Here is an 18,331-nt window from a genome sequence, read left to right on the forward strand (position 1 = left end):
ATTAATAGATCTAAATATTTACTACAATAAAGGAAGATCTATGAAAACCTGTGCAGAGGAAAAGGTGACCAGTTGCCCATAGCAACCAATCAGATCACTTCTTATATTTTTAGAAAGGCCTCTGGTCACCTTTTCCTCTGCACAGGTTTTGATAAATCTCCCCAAAATCCTTTTGGTTCTACTCCCGGGGTCCTTATCTAGTCAGATATTTCAGGATGAGTAGAGAGACCACAGACAGGGGGACGAGGCTTCTGCACATCGAACCTGTCCCGCTGGTGCAGGTGAATTTCGTGGCTGACGTTATTCCGTCCACGGTGTAGTCCTGCCTGGTGAGGTCACAGATGTTCTTTGTGGTGCAACTCCGCATGGCTACCGAGGCTTTGGTTTTTCCTATGGGGAAGGTAAAGAAAATGTATCCTTTATATAAATGTATAAAGGAAATAAAGTGCATCATATAACACAAACTGTGTAATACCTTTTATGCCCTGTGGGGGAGCTGTTGGCATTTCATACACTTGTCTTCTAGGTCTATAGCAGTGATCTCCCAGCACCCCGTCGGTTGTAGTTTTGCAACATCCAGAGGTTCACAGTTTGTAGACCACTGCTATAGGTTATGGCTGATGGATTGGACAGGACACCCTGTCATCGGGTTATTATACTGTGACGCTTTATTGTGTCAAAGGAAGTGGTCAGCTGACTACCTGTGAACTACAGTATGACATCATCACCTATAATATCCCTCCTAGCAGATCACAGACCCCACCCCTTCAGCTCTATCTGTATACTGCTGCTATCTCTATGTGATCAGGATATATAGTAGTTCTACATCTCCCCTCCAGCTCTATCTGTATACTGCTTCTGCTATCTCTATGGGATGAGGATATATAGTAGTTCTACATCTCCCCTCCAGCTCTATCTGTATACTGCTGCTATCTCTATGGGATCAGGATATATAGTAGTTCTACATCTCCCCTCCAGCTCTATCTGTATACTGCTGCTATCTCTATGGGATCAGGCTATATAGTAGTTATACACCTTCCCTCCAGCTTTATCTGTATACTGCTGCTATCTCTATGGGATCAGGATATATAGTAGTTATACACCTTCCCTCCAGCTTTATCTGTATACTGCTGCTATCTCTATGGGATCAGGATATATAGTAGTTATACACCTCCCCTCCAGCTATATCTGTATACTGCTGCTATCTCTATAGGATCAGGATATATAGTAGTTATACACCCCCCAGCTCTATCTGTATACTGCTGCTATCTCTGGGATCAGTATATATAGTAGTTATACACCTCACCTCCAGCTCTATCTGTATACTGCTGCTATCTCTATGGAATCAGTATATATAGTAGTTATACACCTCCCCTCCAGCTCTATCTGTATACTGCTGCTATCTCTATGGAATCAGTATATATAGTAGTTATACACCTCCCCTCCAGCTCTATCTGTATACTGCTGCTATCTCTATGGAATCAGTATATATAGTAGTTATACACCTCCGAATGTTACCGATAAAAGATACAGATCATTGCACAAAAAATTACACTCATACAGCCCTGTATACGGAAAAATAAGTGTTATAGGGGTCACAAGAGGACGATTTTAAGCATACTCATTTTTATACAAAAAGTGATAATTTTTTTAAAGTAGTAAAATTAAACAAAACCTATATAAATTGGGTATAACTGTAGTCGTATGGACCTATAGAATAAAGATAAGGTGTAATTTTTACCGTAAAGTGCACCGGGTAGATACAGAAGCACCATATTTTTTGTTTTTTGTTTTCTAAATCTAACCCCCCCCCCCCAAAAAAAAAATATAATATATATATATATATATATATATATTTTTTTTTTTTTTGGTTGATTTAGTAGTAAAATGACTGATGTCATTACTAAGTACAATTGGTGAGGCAAAAAACAGGTCCTATATGGGTTTGGGGGGGGGGGGGGGGTTGAAAGCATTAGAAGGTGAGGAGGGAATAATTAAAGTGAAAAAAAAAATAAAAAACACGATCTCCTTAAAGGGATACTCAACCTCTAGACATCTTAGTCCCTATCCAAAGGATAGGCGATAAGATGTCTGATCATGGGGGTCCAGCCGCTGGGGACCCCCACAATCTCCCTGCTGCATCCGGCGTTCGTTTAGAGCGTCAGGTGCAGCGCCGGAGGCTCGCGACATCACGGCCGGGCCCTGCTCATGACCTCCCGGCCACGTCCCCTCAATACAAGTCTACGGAAGGGGGGCGTGACGGCCGTCACGCCCCCTCCCATAGACTTGCATTGAGGGGGCGTGGCCGGGATGTAGGGGATAAGATGTCTAGGGGCAGAGTACCCCTTTAAGGGGTTAACAAGGTGTAACATTTTCTGTGACTTACCGGTGAGTTCTGTACTCTGTAGCAGACAGGCGCGCTCATCCCCAGTACATTGCATCGTTTCTGCGGTGTAGCAGTCAGATTCTGCCGATATGCACTTCCGACATGTGACGCCGTTAACGTCGGTTTTCTCATTTGGAACTTTAGGAAAGAAAAATTAAAGAATTTTCAAGTTTGTATTATTCCAGAAATAGCCCCATCATGTCCCCTGGGTGAGTCTGGTATTGCAGTTTATAGTCTTATTTAAAGGGGTACTCCACTGCCCCAGCGTTCTGAACATTTTGGAATGCTGGCTGCGGGGGTCATGACGTCATGGTCACGCCCCCTCAATGCAAGTCTATGGGAGGGGGCGTGCTACGCCCCCTCCCATAAACTTGCATTGAGGGGGCGTGGCGTGACATCACGACCCCCCCGCAGCCCGCACCCAGCGTTCGGAACAAAATGTTCCGAACGCTGGGGCAGTGGAGTACCCCTTTACAGAACTGCTGCAATGATGCAATACCAGACACAGCCTGTGGACAAGGGTGGCGCTGTTTCTAGAAAAGGAAAGGGGAACCATTCTCTTCAATCTTACACAATATATTTGACTTTCTTGTGGAGAATTCTTGTTACTGATAGAAATCTACACTGTTAAATTTTGTTGGGTAAAATGATTCTACTTTGCTACATTGTTGCACCCATACATTAGTTAATGGTTAGTTGTTACTAATTATAGAATAATTATAGACTACTTGTAATTCCAAACCTGACCACACGGCAAATAATATTTTAGTGAGAGAAAATTATATATATATATATATATATATATATATATATATATATATATATATATATATATATATATAAATCTGTGTCGCCACCTAGTGGTTGCTTTAGGAATTTCTTGCATAGATTTACATTGTGAGTGGTGACTTACACTCAGGGAAGGGTAAAGTGCAGCTCTCCATGGTGCACACAGTCATTATCTTCATCTTGCCCTTGGGGATACTCGCAGTTCCGGATACACCACATTGGTTTATTGGGGAACACGTTTTGGTAAATCTTTCAGAGCTGGCGTCACCTACATCACATATATTAAAAGTGGAAATTAGATTTATTACTAAGTCATATAGGGCAAAAGAGGCAAAAATATACTAAGGTCTTCAAGGAATTGTCCATCAATCGGATGTCTCTGTGAAGGAGCCTGACGTGATGTGCTGAGATTCACTGCAACTCCAGGAAATAATCGTTTATGCTGGTTATATAGTGTATCATAGGCTATTAGAGAATAATGTAGAGGTTCTTGTGTATGCCTTGTGCTTACCTGTTTAGGCTGATGTGGCAGGCGTGGATTTTCAGCCATATTGATTGCAATTCCATCACTGAAATGGTTTCCTAATGCTGCCTACATTTTCAATAAACCTTCTGTCCTTGCAGAGAGAGAGAGAGAGAGAGAGAGAGAGAGAGAGAGAGAGAGAGAGAGAGAGAGAGAGGGGGGGTCGAGCCTCATCACTGCACCTGGTCATGTAGTTAGGCTGCTGGTGCTGGAGGGGAGGTGTATAACTACTCTATACCCTGAGCACATAGAGATATTAGCAGCAGTATATAGATAGAGCTGGAGGGGAGGTGTATAACTACTCTATACCCTGAGCACATAGAGATATTAGCAGCAGTATATAGATAGAGCTGGAGGGGAGGTGTATAACTAGTATACATACTGAGTCCATGGAGATAGCAGCAGCAGTATACAGATAAAGCTGGAGGGGAGGCATATAACTACTATATATCCTAATCTTATAGACATTTTAGCAGCAGTATACAGATAGAGCTGCAGGGGAGGTGTATAACTATTATATATATCCTGTTCCCATTGAGATAGCGACAGCAGTATGCAGAGAGCACTGGAGGGGAGGTGTATGACTGCTATATATCCTGATCCCATAGAGATAGCAGCAGTATACAGATAGAGCTGGAGGGGATTGTTCAGAATTATAAAGAAACTGCTTTTCTAGAAGCAGCAGTTAGTATGTCTGGTATTGCACATCAGCCCCATCCATTTAAATAGGCTGCAATACCAGACATAGCCTTCCATTAAAGTGGCACTGTTTCCAAGAAACTATGTCAGTATACAGATAGAGCTGGAGGGGAGGTTTATTACTATTAGCTATATCCTGTTCCAATAGAGATAGCAGCAGCAGTATACAGAGAGCTCTGGAGGGGAGGTGTATGACTGCTATATATCCTGATCCCATAGAGATAGAAGCAGCAGTATACAGATAGAGCTGGAGGGGAGGTGTACAACTACTATATACCCTGATCCCATAGAGATAGAAGCAGCAGCAGTATACAGATAGAGCTGGAGGGGAGGTGTACAACTACTATATACCCTGATCCCATAGAGATAGCAGCAGCAGTATACAGATAGAGGTGGATGGTAGGTGTATAACTACTATATATCTGAAAAAAGAAGAAGGTCCGGCACTTCGGGTGAAGGATAAAACCAGCTTTCCTTTATTCAAACGTTGACACAGTTCACATACAGAACAACATCTGACGCGTTTCGCCCACGTTGGGGCTTAATCGTAGACTCGGCGAAACGCGTCAGATGTTGTTCTGTATGTGAACTGTGTCAAGGTTTGAATAAAGGAAAGCTGGTTTTATCCTTCACCCGAAGTGCCGGACCTTCTTCTTTTTTCAATTGGATTGTGGGCCGAGGGCGGAACCGGCCGGTCCGTGGCACAGGTGAGCCATTTGGACGTTCAGTGTGAAGCGGACTCCACAACTTGCATTAACTACTATATATCCTAATCTTATAGAGATATTAGTAGCAGTATACAGATAGAGGTGGAGGGTAGGTGTATAACTACTATATATCCTAATCTTATACAGATATTAGTAGCAGTATACAGATAGAGGTGGAGGGGAGGTCTATAACTATTATATATATCCTGTTCCCATTGAGATAGCAGCAGTATACAGATAGAGCTGGAGGGGATTGTTCAGAATTATAAGGGAACTGCTTTTCTAGAAGCAGCAGTTAGTATGTCTGGTATTGCAGATCTGCCCCATCCAATTAATAAGGCTGCAATACCAGACACAGCCTTCCATTAAAGTGGTGCTGTTTCCAAGAAACTCTGTCAAATTAGAGGGTGTAAAATTAGTTTTCCTAAACGGGAAACCCATTAGGATAAGGAGTAGTGGGGGAACTGAAAGGAGTGGAGACGTCATGGGAAACGGGTAAAGATTTGGGTAGATTTTCAATGACTCCTTTTTTCTTACCTATAGTAGTGACGGCCCGGACAGTGGCACAGACGGTGCCCGCAGCGCAGGTGACATTGGTGTCAGAACATTTTGTGGGTGTGAGAGTTCCTGTAAAATGAAGGATTATTTTATTCATTTTATATCACTGACATATTCCCCAGCGCTGTACAGAGATCCTCACATCAGTCCCTGTTGGGGTTCATATTCCGACCTTGTGTGGGAGGAAACCAGGGTACCACGAGGAAACCCACAAAAACATGGAGAGAACACGGAGAGAGGCGGTCGTGCGGATGTCTGTAATTTAACCCTGTAGATGCCGCAAATAATGGTGCACGTGGCATGTCTGTGCCATGTGCACCATTATTTGCGGCATCTAAAGGGTTAAACTACGGACATCTGCACGACCGCTGGCGTGTATGTTCTCTCCGTGTTTTTGTGCCGAAGGCTTTGAAGGTCTGATTGCGAACTCCACAGTGCGATGTGGCGGATCTGATAAGTCAAGAGGATAGCTGGAGGCCTTCTAAAAGCCTGCATGTTGGCCATAGTCACTCTGCTAATACAGTCTGCCTCAGGCAGACTGTACAAGCAGAGCACCGAATTCCCTGATCAATGCTATGCCAAGGTTTAGGACTGAACAGTATAAGCAATCAAAAGATTGCTTAGAATAGTCCCCTATTGGATGTTAAAAAGTGTGAATAAAATAATAAAAGAAAGTTTATTAATGAGGTATTACACCCCTAGACATCTTATCCCCTATCCAGTATAAGCAATCAAAAGATTGCTTAGAATAGTCCCTATGGGATATTGAAAAGTGTGACTAAAATAATAAAAGAAAGTTTATTAAAGGGGTACTACGACCCTAGACATCTTATCCCCTATCCAGTATAAGCAATCAAAAGATTGCTTAGAATAGTCCCCTATGGGATATTAAAAAGTGTGAATAAAATAATAAAAGAAAGTTTATTAAAGGGGTACTACGACCCTAGACATCTTATCCCCTATCCAAAGGATATCCAAAAGGATCTCCCTGATGCCCCCTGTGTTCGTTTAGACCATCAGGTGCAGCCCCAGAGGCTCGTGATGTCACGGCCGCGCCACGCTCGTGATGTCACGGCCACGCCCCCTCAATGTAAGTCTATGGGAGGGGGCGTGGCAGCGCCACGCCCCCTCCCATAGACTCGCATTGAGGGGGCGTGGCAGTGACAGCGGGGCGTGACTGTGACATCATGAGCCCCAGGTGCTGCACCTGACGCTCTAAACGAGATGTCTAGGGGTGTAGTACCCCTTTAATAAACTTTCTTTTATTATTTTATTCACACTTTTTAACATCCCATATAGGACTATTCTAAGCAATCTTTTGATTGCTTATACTGGATAGGGGATATGATGTCTAGGGATGGAGTACCCCTTTAATAAACTTTCTTTTATTATTTTATTCACACTTTTTAACATGTCATATAGGACTATTCTAAGCAATCTTTTGATTGCTTATACTGGATAGGGGATATGATGTCTAGGGGTGGAGTACCTCTTTAATAAACTTTCTTTTATTATTTTATTCACACTTTTTCACATCCCATATAGGACTATTCTAAGCAATCTTTTGATTGCTTATACTGGATAGAGGATAAGATGTCTAGGGGTGGAGTACCCCTTTAACCCCTAAAGGATGCTGGTCCCTGTTATACTACTGTGTAATTTGTTTCTATTATTACTTCTTCCTGTTTTCATGCCCTGGACCCACACCCGGAAGTGCTGTAGCACAAGTCTTTTTATTTTACTGTTGTCTTTTGACCTTTCCCAGTGTTCCATGTGGTCGGAGACAATATGTCATAAGTCACATGGTCTCCAGGGGGCGTGACTATGCTCCAGTGGGTGATAGCAGGACGGAAGGTATTTACTGAAGTATTGCTCTCCATCCACCCACTGCAGCACGGCCGCGCCCATGGAGATCATGTGACTTATGAATTTGTAATAAAACACAATAAAAACATAAAATGCAGCTTCCTCTATCTCTAAGTGCAGTAAAAAGGATCATTCACCTCCACAAGTGCAGGTCAGGTCGTGGGTGATGGCGCTTCCGTTCACACTGTATACCTGATGAGTCCCGCATATAGAGCTCTGCACAGCGCAACCCCGGAATGAGGAGCTCCTGCCTGTGTATACAAGGGATGAGCACATATATAATAGAAATGTGTAAAAACGTAGGGGGAGATTTATCAAAACCTGCCCAGAGGAAAAGTTGACCAGCTGCCCATAGCAACCAATCAGATCGCTTCTTTAACTTTTTGAAAAGGTCTCTGAAAAATGAAGCAGCAGTATACAGATAGAGCTGACAGGGAGGTGTATACATAGGGGGGGGGATTCATCAACATCAGTGTATGGTAGAGTTTTTTTTTTTACACCTTTCTGCTGCGTGTATTTGTCATTTAGCTGCGCAAAATTTACTAAACTTGCGCACGGGTCTCTGTGAATGATGTGCAGTAATAGGCTGGGTTCACACTACGGTTTGTAACTACGGTTCCCGTATACGGCTGGGAGGATGGGTGGGCGGGGCTTAATCGCGGCGCCCGCACTCAGCCGTATTCGGGAACCATAGTTAATGTATGTCTATGAGCCGACCGGAATGAACCGCAGCCTCCGGCTACGTTTTTGCTTGCGGTCGGGAAACCACATACGGCCAAAAACGCAGCCGACCGGAGGCTGTGGCTCACTCCGGTCGGCTCATAGACTTGCATTAAATACGGTTCCCGAATACGGCTGACTGCGGGCGCCGCGATTAAGCCCCGCCCACCCATCCTCCCAGCCGTATACGGGAGCCGTAGTTACAAACCGTAGTGTGAACCCAGCCATAGAATCCAGCCCATCTCAGCTCTTGAAAAAAAAATATAAGGCAGACTTGTACGTGTGCTCGGAGCTGGTGTATATTTGCACAAGAAAATTACACTTGCTTCCTTTTTTTGCGCCAAAAAAAAAAAGGCGCAGTTAATAAATTCATGTCTACCAGAAAAACGGCTCCACGGTACACCTGAAGGGTGACATCTTTAGAAAAAGTTCCACCAAAAAAGACGCACAAAAAGAACGCAGGAAATATCCTTGCTCAAGATTTTGCGCAAGAAAATACACCTAAAATGACTCTATATAGATTGATGAATCCCCCCCATTCTGTATATCCTGATCCCACAGAGATAGCAGCTGCAGTATACAGATAGAGTTGGAGGGGAGGTGTACAATTACTATATATCTTGATCCCATAGAGGTAGCAGCTGCAGTATACAGATAGAGTTGGAGGGGAGGTGTACAACTTCCATATATACTGATCCTATAGAGATAGAAGCAGTATAGAGATAGAGCTAAAGGGGAGGTATAAAACTACTATATATCCTGATCCCATAGAGATAGAAGCAGTATAGAGATAGAGCTAAAGGGGAGATATAAAACTACTATATATTGTGATCCCATAGAGATAGCAGCAGTATACAGATAGAGCTGGAGGGGAGGTGTATGCCTACTATATATCCTGATCCCATAGAGATAGCAGCAGTATACAGATAGAGCTGGAGGGGAGGTGTATAACTACTATATATCCGAATCCCATAGAGATAGCAGCAGTATACAGATAGAGCTGGAGGGGAGGTGTATAACTACTATATATCCTGAACCCATAGAGATAGCAGCAGCAGTTTATAGATAGAGTTGGAGGGGAAGTGTATAACTACTATATATCTTGATTCCATAGAGATAGAAGCAGTATACAGATAGAGCTGGAGGGGAGGTGTATAATGCCCCCTCCCATAGACTTGCATTGAGGGGGCATGGCCATGACGATCTGATTGGTTGCTATGGGCAACTCGGCAACTTCCTCTAGACAGGTTTTGATAAATCTCCCCCTTATTTCTTATATTTTACTACAGATGGTTCAAAATTGAGAATTTCTATAAACTGTATTAAAAAAAAAGTAATTTACCGTCTCTTGTTGTAACATGTAGAACGCAGACATTCTCGTCCCCATAGCATGGTGAGGTATCGCCCGTGTAACAATAGTCCGAATCAGGCGCCTGGCAGCTGGGACACATCAACTCATTGGGCTGTGAACTGAAAGATGGCGCTGAAATGCAGGATTCAAATACAAAGAAGTGTTATTGTTACATAGAATGAGCCCATATCTATTTCCAATATTTAACATGTATGGTACAAACTGATACAGAGCTCCAAATCCACTGCAGAGACATAGAGTTAAATATGACAATTTTCTAAGAACACAGCCACCACTAGAGGGAGCTCCCTGCATACTGTATTATAATTGAGATCAATGTATAAGCAGTATGCAGTGAGTTGTAGGTTCAGTTTAGTGGGGGCTGAACATAATCCTTTAAAGGGATACTCCAGTTAAAAACTTTTTTTTTTTTTTTTTAAATCAGTGTGTGGTATTACAACTTTGCTCCATTCAGTAAAACTGAGCTATAATACCACTCACGACCTGAGGACAGGGGTGACGCTGTTTTTGGAAGAAATCAGCTTCTGGATTATGTACCTACAGTATGTATTTGGGGTCTTGCTAAAATTAGTGCTGGATATTAAAATGAACAACAATGTTTTTCCTCCCCCCCCCCCCAACATGTTTCACCAATAACACGTGCAGCATCGTCAGGGGAAATTATGTGATGGGAAGAAAAAGGAAGAATGGGTACTCACCTGGGACAATGGGGGATGTACAGTTGTCAGAACTACAACATGAGGTGGACATCCACATCTTCCCGGTAGGGAGGCTGATCTTCCCTGTATGGTTGCACTGACTGATCGGCGCACATGAGAGGATAAGCTCCGATGATGAGGTTCCGTCTGCGAATATATGTAGAGAAGAGCCATTATAGTTTATCATGGCATTGGTGGTCAACCTTTACATAGACCAGTGTTTACCAACCAGGGTGCCTCCAGCTGTTGCAAAACTACAACTCCCAGCATGCCCGGACAGCCGTTGGCTGTCCGGGCATGCTGGGAGTTGTAGTTTTGCAACAGCTGGAGGCACCCTGGTTGAAATACGCTGACATAGGCTTGCACACACATTTCATACACCCACGCGCACTACCTGTCTACACAACTTACCACCGTTCACCATCTCTGTGTAGGACGTGGCACATAGATAATTCTTCTGACACGTCACGTTGTTCCCGATGCAGGATAATGAGTTTGTAGTCCTGCATTCTGGACACATCAGGGCATCACCTGCGGAAGTATTGTGATCATTTATCTGCTACTCCTAGGAAAAGTTCAATATTTCTATTGTTGACCCGTTGTCTTCTTTTTCGAGACTTTCTAATATTACTGCAGAAGCCTTTGCCCTAAAACTCTGCCCTCTTGTGGTAGTCTTTAACAGCATAGGGAATAAGTGTCTGAGCCAGTGGGGGAGAGGGTCTGACCACTGGGACCCACGGCAACCTTCATCACCGTGCCAATCTCTTACCTCGGAATGCTCTGGCCACCACCTTATGAGGCCAACTGTTCTCGGGATTGAAGGCCCGGTCTGCTAATCACTGCCTGGAGTGTGGCTGGGGAAACAGTAGCCAGACACACAGTATGGATGGGGTAGAAGAGGCCCAACACACAGTATGGATGGGGTAGAAGAGGCCCAGCAGTATGGATGGGGTAGAAGAGGCCCAACACACAGTATGGATATGGTAGAAGAAGCCCAACAAACAGTATGGATATGGTAGAAGAAGCCCAACAAACAGTATGGATATGGTAGAAGAGGCCCAACACACAGTATGGATATGGTAGAAGAAGCCCAACACACAGTATGGATATGGTAGAAGAGGCCCAACAAACAGTATGGATATGGTAGAAGAAGCCCAACACACAGTATGGATATGGTAGAAGAGGCCCAACAAACAGTATGGATATGGTAGAAAAGGCCCAACACAAAGTATGGATGGTGAAGAAGTGGCCCAACACACAGTATAGCTGGGGAAAAAGTGGCCCTACAGATAGTATGGCTGGGGGAAAAGGGGCCTGACACGTGGAATGGATGGGGAAGAAGTGGCCCGGCATACAGTATGTATGGGGAAGAAGTGGCCTGGCACGCAGTATGGATGGAGAAGAAGTGGTCAGACATACAGTATGTATGGGGAAGAAGTGGTCAGACATACAGTATGTATGGGGAAGAAGTGGCCCGGCACACAGTATGACTAGGGAAGAAGTGCCTCCAGCCATTGCAAAACTACAACTCCCAGCATGCCCAGACAGCATACCCTTAAACATGTATTCTGCATGAGGACACTTGCCCAACCCTTCTCTCCTCTGACTTCCAGAGTCAACATAGATTAGAGAAGGCCAACGTACACATTGAGCATTGTTTCCCAACCAGTGTGGCTCCAGCTGTTGCAAAACTACAACTCTTAGCATGCCTGGACAGCCCTCGGCTGAAGGCACACTGGTTGGGAAACACTGAATTAAATAACCGAATAAGCAGTTTTGCCTTGAGAACCTTTAGGTAGGACCTTGGGCTCAGTTCTATGCTCAAGTAACTCAAAGGTTTACTACACCCAAAGTGATGTCCAGTATAGAACAAGTCCTCGGGAGCAAAGTCCTACTTACTGATGGGTATAAGGGCCGAGAACAGACACAGGATCCCCACTGAGATCATCTCCAGAAGGTCTTCTCCTTTGAGCAGTTCTTTTCTCCACCAGGTCCTGAGCGTTGGATGAAGATCCACCCTGGAAGCTGAAGTTTAGATGTAGGAGTGACACCGCGGCCCATCCTTCATACATACCTTTCCCTCACAGAAGAAGGTGTGCTGGAGTTCTCAGACGTCAGGCACAGGTTACGCGTAAATGTTTAATTCTAAAAACAACAATCGGTCACGTCATTGGGTCTGACGTCAGAACCGGAACGTTACAGGCAGAGACGTGAGTTATTAGTGGGGTCCTGGTCAGTCATTGGGTTCTATTGTAGAGGGTCTGTTTAGAATGCAAAGAATTGGACCTGAGGGCCCATGACCAGAGGTGCCCCCAGACCCTTGATAAATATGATCCCAGGGTTTGTGCCGGAGTTCCTAGCACAAGCGAGACATAAGAGAATGGCACCGACACTTCATGATGGAGATGACAAAAAGTGACCCACAGGAAGTCCAGGGTAGGTAGATCCCCAACCAAACATGGTCTACAGAAGAAGGTTTGGCACCTAGTGCTGGACTGGTGCAAGGATTTTTGCCATCCTAGGCAAAAGCTAATTTTACAGCCCCCTTGACTCCTCCCTTACTACTTAGGTGACACACTGTAACAAACCCCATCTTTATGTAATCACCTTACTACTGGGGTGACAGCTTAGCGGCTGTCAGGACCTGGAAAAATAACTTTTGCGGAAGGCAGAACGGCGCCCCCATCAAGAGGGCGCTCTAGGCAGCTGCCTATATTGCCTATAGGTGGAGCCGGCCCTGCCCTGGTGGCTGTGAATGTGGAGGTGGGGATAGATGAGGTGACCAGTGCACCGAGGGAGTGATTGACTGGAGAAGGGCCAAACTGTTTTGGACTTGAGCAGCTGAGGGGAACACCCACTGATCTCCAGAGCCTAATCATAGGCGTGCGCACGGGCTGTGCCTGGTGTGCCAACCGCTGTCCGGGCATGCTGGGAGTTGTAGTTTTGCAACAGCTGGAGGCACACTGGTTGGGAAACACTGCATTAGATGGTCGGCCAGTTCTACTGAATAAGCATATTTGCCTGGGGAACCTTTAGGTAGGACGTTGGGGCGCAGTTCTATACTCACGTAATTCTGCAGGGGTTTATGGGAGGGAGCGGAGATCTGTCTGTCTGCTTACAGTGCGGTCAAGGAATGTGGAGCGACTAGTTTTACAGTCGATTGGATTCATTCTATGACAGATGTACTAAGGGGTCGGGGAAGAGCAATGACCTGAGATGTTACCTTGATTTCACATTTCATGAAGACCAGGTTCAGAAGCAGCAGAGCTGAGTTTGTCATGCGGGTCGAATCATGGTGACATTGTGGTGCGTCACCTACAGTTATACATGGGAATGCAGGTCTTCTTTGGGGGCTCGCGGGTCCTGGAATAAATGTTTAGCTGTTCCCCTAATGATCCATAAAAAAAGACCAAATGTACCCTTTCTAATTAATAAATAAACCAAATAAATAATTGAATGAATAAATAAGCTAAATAAATAAGTAAATAAAACAAAAAATACACTAAATAAATAAACAAAATAAACAAATACGGGTCAGAGGAAGTGCCTATGTGTATGAAACTTGTTGCCGCCCCTGTGTACCTCACCTGTCCACCGTTCTCACCGCCTCACCTGTCCACCGTTCTCACCGCCTCTCCTGTCCACCGTTCTCACCGCCTCTCCTGTCCACTGTTCTCACCGCCTCTCCTGTCCTCCGTTCTCACCGCCTCACCTGTCCACCGTTCTCACCGCCTCACCTGTCCACCGTTCTCACCGCCTCACCTGTCCACCGTTCTCACCGCCTCACCTGTCCACCGTTCTCACTGCCTCTCCTGTCCACCGTTCTCACCGCCTCACCTGTCCACCGTTCTCACCGCCTCTCCTGTCCACCGTTCTCACCGCCTCACCTGTCCACCGTTCTCACCGCCTCACCTGTCCACCGTTCTCACCGCCTCACCTGTCCACCGTTCTCACCGCCTCACCTGTCCACCGTTCTCACCGCCTCTCCTGTCCTCCGTTCTCACCGCCTCACCTGTCCACCGTTCTCACCGCCTCACCTGTCCACCATTCTCACCGCCTCTCCTGTCCACCGTTCTCACCGCCTATCCTGTCCACCGTTCTCACCGCCTCTCCTGTCCACCGTTCTCACCGCCTCTCCTGTCCACCGTTCTCACCTCCTCTCCTGTCCACCGTTCTCACCGCCTCACCTGTCCACCGTTCTCACCGCCTCTCCTGTCCACCGTTCTCACCGCCTCACCTGTCCACCGTTCTCACCGCCTCACCTGTCCACCGTTCTCACCGCCTCACCTGTCCACCGTTCTCACCGCCTCTCCTGTCCACCGTTCTCACCGCCTCACCTGTCCACCGTTCTCACCGCCTCTCCTGTCCACCGTTCTCACCGCCTCACCTGTCCACCGTTCTCACCGCCTCACCTGTCCACCGTTCTCACCGCCTCACCTGTCCACCGTTCTCACCGCCTCACCTGTCCACCGTTCTCACCGCCTCTCCTGTCCTCCGTTCTCACCGCCTCACCTGTCCACCGTTCTCACCGCCTCACCTGTCCACCGTTCTCACCGCCTCTCCTGTCCACCGTTCTCACCGCCTCACCTGTCCACCGTTCTCACCGCCTATCCTGTCCACCGTTCTCACCGCCTCTCCTGTCCACCGTTCTCACCTCCTCTCCTGTCCACCGTTCTCACCGCCTCACCTGTCCACCGTTCTCACCGCCTCTCCTGTCCACCGTTCTCACCGCCTCTCCTGTCCACCGTTCTCACCGCCTCTCCTGTCCACCGTTCTCATCGCCTCTCCTGTCCACCGTTCTCACCGCCTCTCCTGTCCACCGTTCTCACCGCCTCTCCTGTCCACCGTTCTCACCGCCTCTCCTGTCCACCGTTCTCACCGCCTCTCCTGTCCACCGTTCTCACCGCCTCTCCTGTCCACCGTTCTCACCGCCTCTCCTGTCCACCGTTCTCACCGCCTCTCCTGTCCACCGTTCTCACCGCCTCTCCTGTCCACCGTTCTCACCGCCTATCCTGTCCACCGTTCTCACCGCCTATCCTGTCCACCGTTCTCACCGCCTCTCCTGTCCACCGTTCTCACCGCCTCTCCTGTCCACCGTTCTCACCGCCTCTCCTGTCCACCGTTCTCACCGCCTCACCTGTCCACTGTTCTCACCGCCTCACCTGTCCACCGTTCTCACCGCCTCTCCTGTCCACCGTTCTCACCGCCTCACCTGTCCACCGTTCTCACCGCCTCACCTGTCCACCGTTCTCACCGCCTCTCCTGTCCACCGTTCTCACCGCCTCACCTGTCCACTGTTCTCACCGCCTCACCTGTCCACCATTCTCACCGCCTCACCTGTCCACCGTTCTCACCGCCTCACCTGTCCACCGTTCTCACCGCCTCACCTGTCCACCGTTCTCACCGGCTCTCCTGTCCACCATTCTCACCGCCTCACCTGTCCACCGTTCTCACCGCCTCACCTGTCCACCGTTCTCACCGCCTCACCTGTCCACCGTTCTCACCGCCTGTCCTGTCCACCGTTCTCACCGCCTCTCCTGTCCACCGTTCTCACCGCCTCTCCTGTCCACCGTTCTCACCGCCTCACCTGTCCACCGTTCTCACCGCCTCACCTGTCCACCTTTGCTCCCTGTGTGTCTGTCTATGTTGGTGTATCCTCATGCTTTGAATCAAACATAGCCCAGAGTTTTTGCATCGATCAAGTTTGTGGTGAGTGCATTACCCGCATGTTCTACAGTATATTGCCTTTGTAAATAAATAAATAAGTAAACAAAATAAAAAAATACACTAAATAAATACATAAAAAAAAACAAATAAATAAAGAAAGAAATATAGCTAAAAAAGGAAACAAAATAAAAAATACACTAAATAAATAAACTAAAAAACAAATAAATTAAATAAATAAACAAAATAAGTAAACTAATAAATAAATAAAATAAATAAATTGTTTAAAAAAAATAATAACATTCTGGCTCCTAAATTCAAAGGAAAGTCCTGCTCTTAGCTGAATGTGGACCAAACCAATGCTCAGTCACTACCTACAATAATGGACTGATCCGACACAGCGCCACATAAGCTTATATGTAGAACATATCAAATCCTCTCCTTCTGCTTGACCTATTAAAGCCAAATTTTATAGTTTTGTGTATCCAGCCCTAAAAAAGAAACATGCCTTTCCCTATCTTATATAAAGGATAGCCTTATGCCTATCCCTATCTTATATAAAGGATAGCCTTATGCCTATCCTTATCTTATATGAAGAATAGCCCTATGCTTATCCCTATTTCATATGAAGGATAGCCTTATGCCTATCTCTATCTTATATGAAGGATAGCCTTATGCCTATCTCTATCTTATATGAAGGATAGCCTTATGCCTATCTCTATCTTATATGAAGGATAGCCTTATACCTATCCCTATCTTATATGAAGGATAGTCTTATGCCTATCCCAATCTCATATGAAGGATAGCCTTATGCCTATCACTATCTTATATGAAGGATAGCCTTATGCTTATCTCTATCTTATATGAAGGATAGCCTTATGCCTATCCCTATCTTATATGAAGGATAGCCTTATGCCTATCTCTATCTTATATGAAGGATAGCCTTATACCTATCCCTATCTTATATGAAGGATAGCCTTATGCCTATCACTGTCTTATATGAAGGAGAGCCTTATGCCTATCTCTATCTTATATGAAGGATAGCCCTATGCTTATCTCTATCTTATATGAAGGATAGCCTTATGCCTATCTCTATCTTATATGAAGGATAGCCCTATGCTTATCTCTATCTTATATGAAGGATAGCCTTATACCTATCCCTATCTTATATGAAGGATAGCCTTATGCCTATCCCATCTCATATGAAGGATAGCCTTATACCTATCTTTATCTTATATAAAGGATAACCTTATGCCTATCACTATCTTATATGAAGGATAACCTTATGTCTATCCCTAACTTATATGAAGGATCGCCTTATGCTTATCCCTATCTTATATGAAGCATAGCCTTATACCTATCCCTATCTTATATGAAGGATAGCCTTATACCTATCCCTATCTTATATGAAGGATAGCCTTATGCCTATCCCTATCTTATATGAAGGATAACCTTATATCTATCTCTATCTTATATGAAGGATAACCTTATATCTATCCCTATCTTATATGAAGGATAACCTTATACCTATCACTATCTTATATGAAGAATAGCCTTATACATATCCCTATCTTATATGAAGGATAACCTTATACATATCCCTATCTTATATGAAGGATAACCTTATATCTATCCCTATCTTATATGAAGGATAACCTTATATCTATCCCTATCTTATATGAAGGATAACCTTATATCTATCCCTATCTTATATGAAGGATAACCATCTATGCTTAAACTCCTTCACTGTATTTGCAGCTTCCACTTCTGCAGGAAGACTATTTCATGCATCCACTAATCCCTCAGTAAAGTAATACTTCCTAATATTATTGCAGGAACCTTCCCCGTCTTTATAACACAATGTCCTCTATATAACACTATGTCCTGGAACCGCTCACCCCACAATTTCACCGATACTACAATAGGGAAGAGCCCAAGAAGGGTTAAATTACGACAGTAACCATCCCCCCCCCCCCCCCCCCAAAAAAAAACCAAAAAAAAAAACCTCCATATGTACAGACCTGCCTTGATAGAAGCCGTCAGGCAGATACGATGCTCGGGCCTGTGGAGCCCTCTGGTGGCAAGAAACAGATGCTGGTTTGGTCGGGGAATTCCGCAGACCGGCAAGCAGCCGAGAAAGGAATTCCTCCTCCACCTCCCACTCCCGGACATGAGCTAAAAGGTCGTCGGCCATCTTACCAAGTGGGACAGATGGTGCCTGTTTAAATCACCTCATTAACCCCCTCCCCTACATGACCTATGCCCTGGACCTCTGGCCAATAGGGTGACCCACAGCCTCCTCCTCTTAACCCAAGGACTCAGGGCTTAACCCTTTTTAAAGTGGCCTGC

The 18,331-nt window shown here is 45.5% G+C and overlaps 1 protein-coding gene across 1 annotated transcript; it reads right to left on the reverse strand.

Moving 5' to 3' along the window:
* Positions 1 to 138: 138 nt before the first annotated feature.
* LOC130294208 (uncharacterized) lies at positions 139 to 11,096 on the reverse strand. The gene is made up of 9 exons (XM_056543786.1): positions 11,088 to 11,096; positions 10,730 to 10,849; positions 10,319 to 10,465; positions 9,591 to 9,731; positions 7,666 to 7,779; positions 5,642 to 5,731; positions 3,300 to 3,443; positions 2,387 to 2,524; positions 139 to 390 (listed from the first exon to the last, which is right to left on the reverse strand). The coding sequence occupies exons 2-9, from the start codon at positions 10,836 to 10,838 to the stop codon at positions 194 to 196; spliced, it is 1,080 nt and encodes a 359-aa protein (XP_056399761.1). The 5' UTR covers positions 10,839 to 10,849; positions 11,088 to 11,096; the 3' UTR covers positions 139 to 193.
* Positions 11,097 to 18,331: the final 7,235 nt, after the last annotated feature.

This window comes from Hyla sarda, chromosome 10, assembly GCF_029499605.1.
Source record: "Hyla sarda isolate aHylSar1 chromosome 10, aHylSar1.hap1, whole genome shotgun sequence".
Classification (NCBI taxonomy): domain Eukaryota; kingdom Metazoa; phylum Chordata; class Amphibia; order Anura; family Hylidae; genus Hyla; species Hyla sarda.

Bases quoted from the DNA above. Each gene is read 5' to 3' on its own strand.
- LOC130294208 (XM_056543786.1), bottom strand. From the start codon at position 10,838: ATGTGTCCAGAATGCAGGACTACAAACTCATTATCCTGCATCGGGAAC. The intron at 2,525-3,299 runs GTAAGTCACCAC...TCTTTCCTAAAG, and splicing joins CACTTTACCCTTCCCTGAGT to TTCCAAATGAGAAAACCGAC. The intron at 391-2,386 runs GTAAGTCACAGA...CCTTCCCCATAG, and splicing joins ACAGAGTACAGAACTCACCG to GAAAAACCAAAGCCTCGGTA.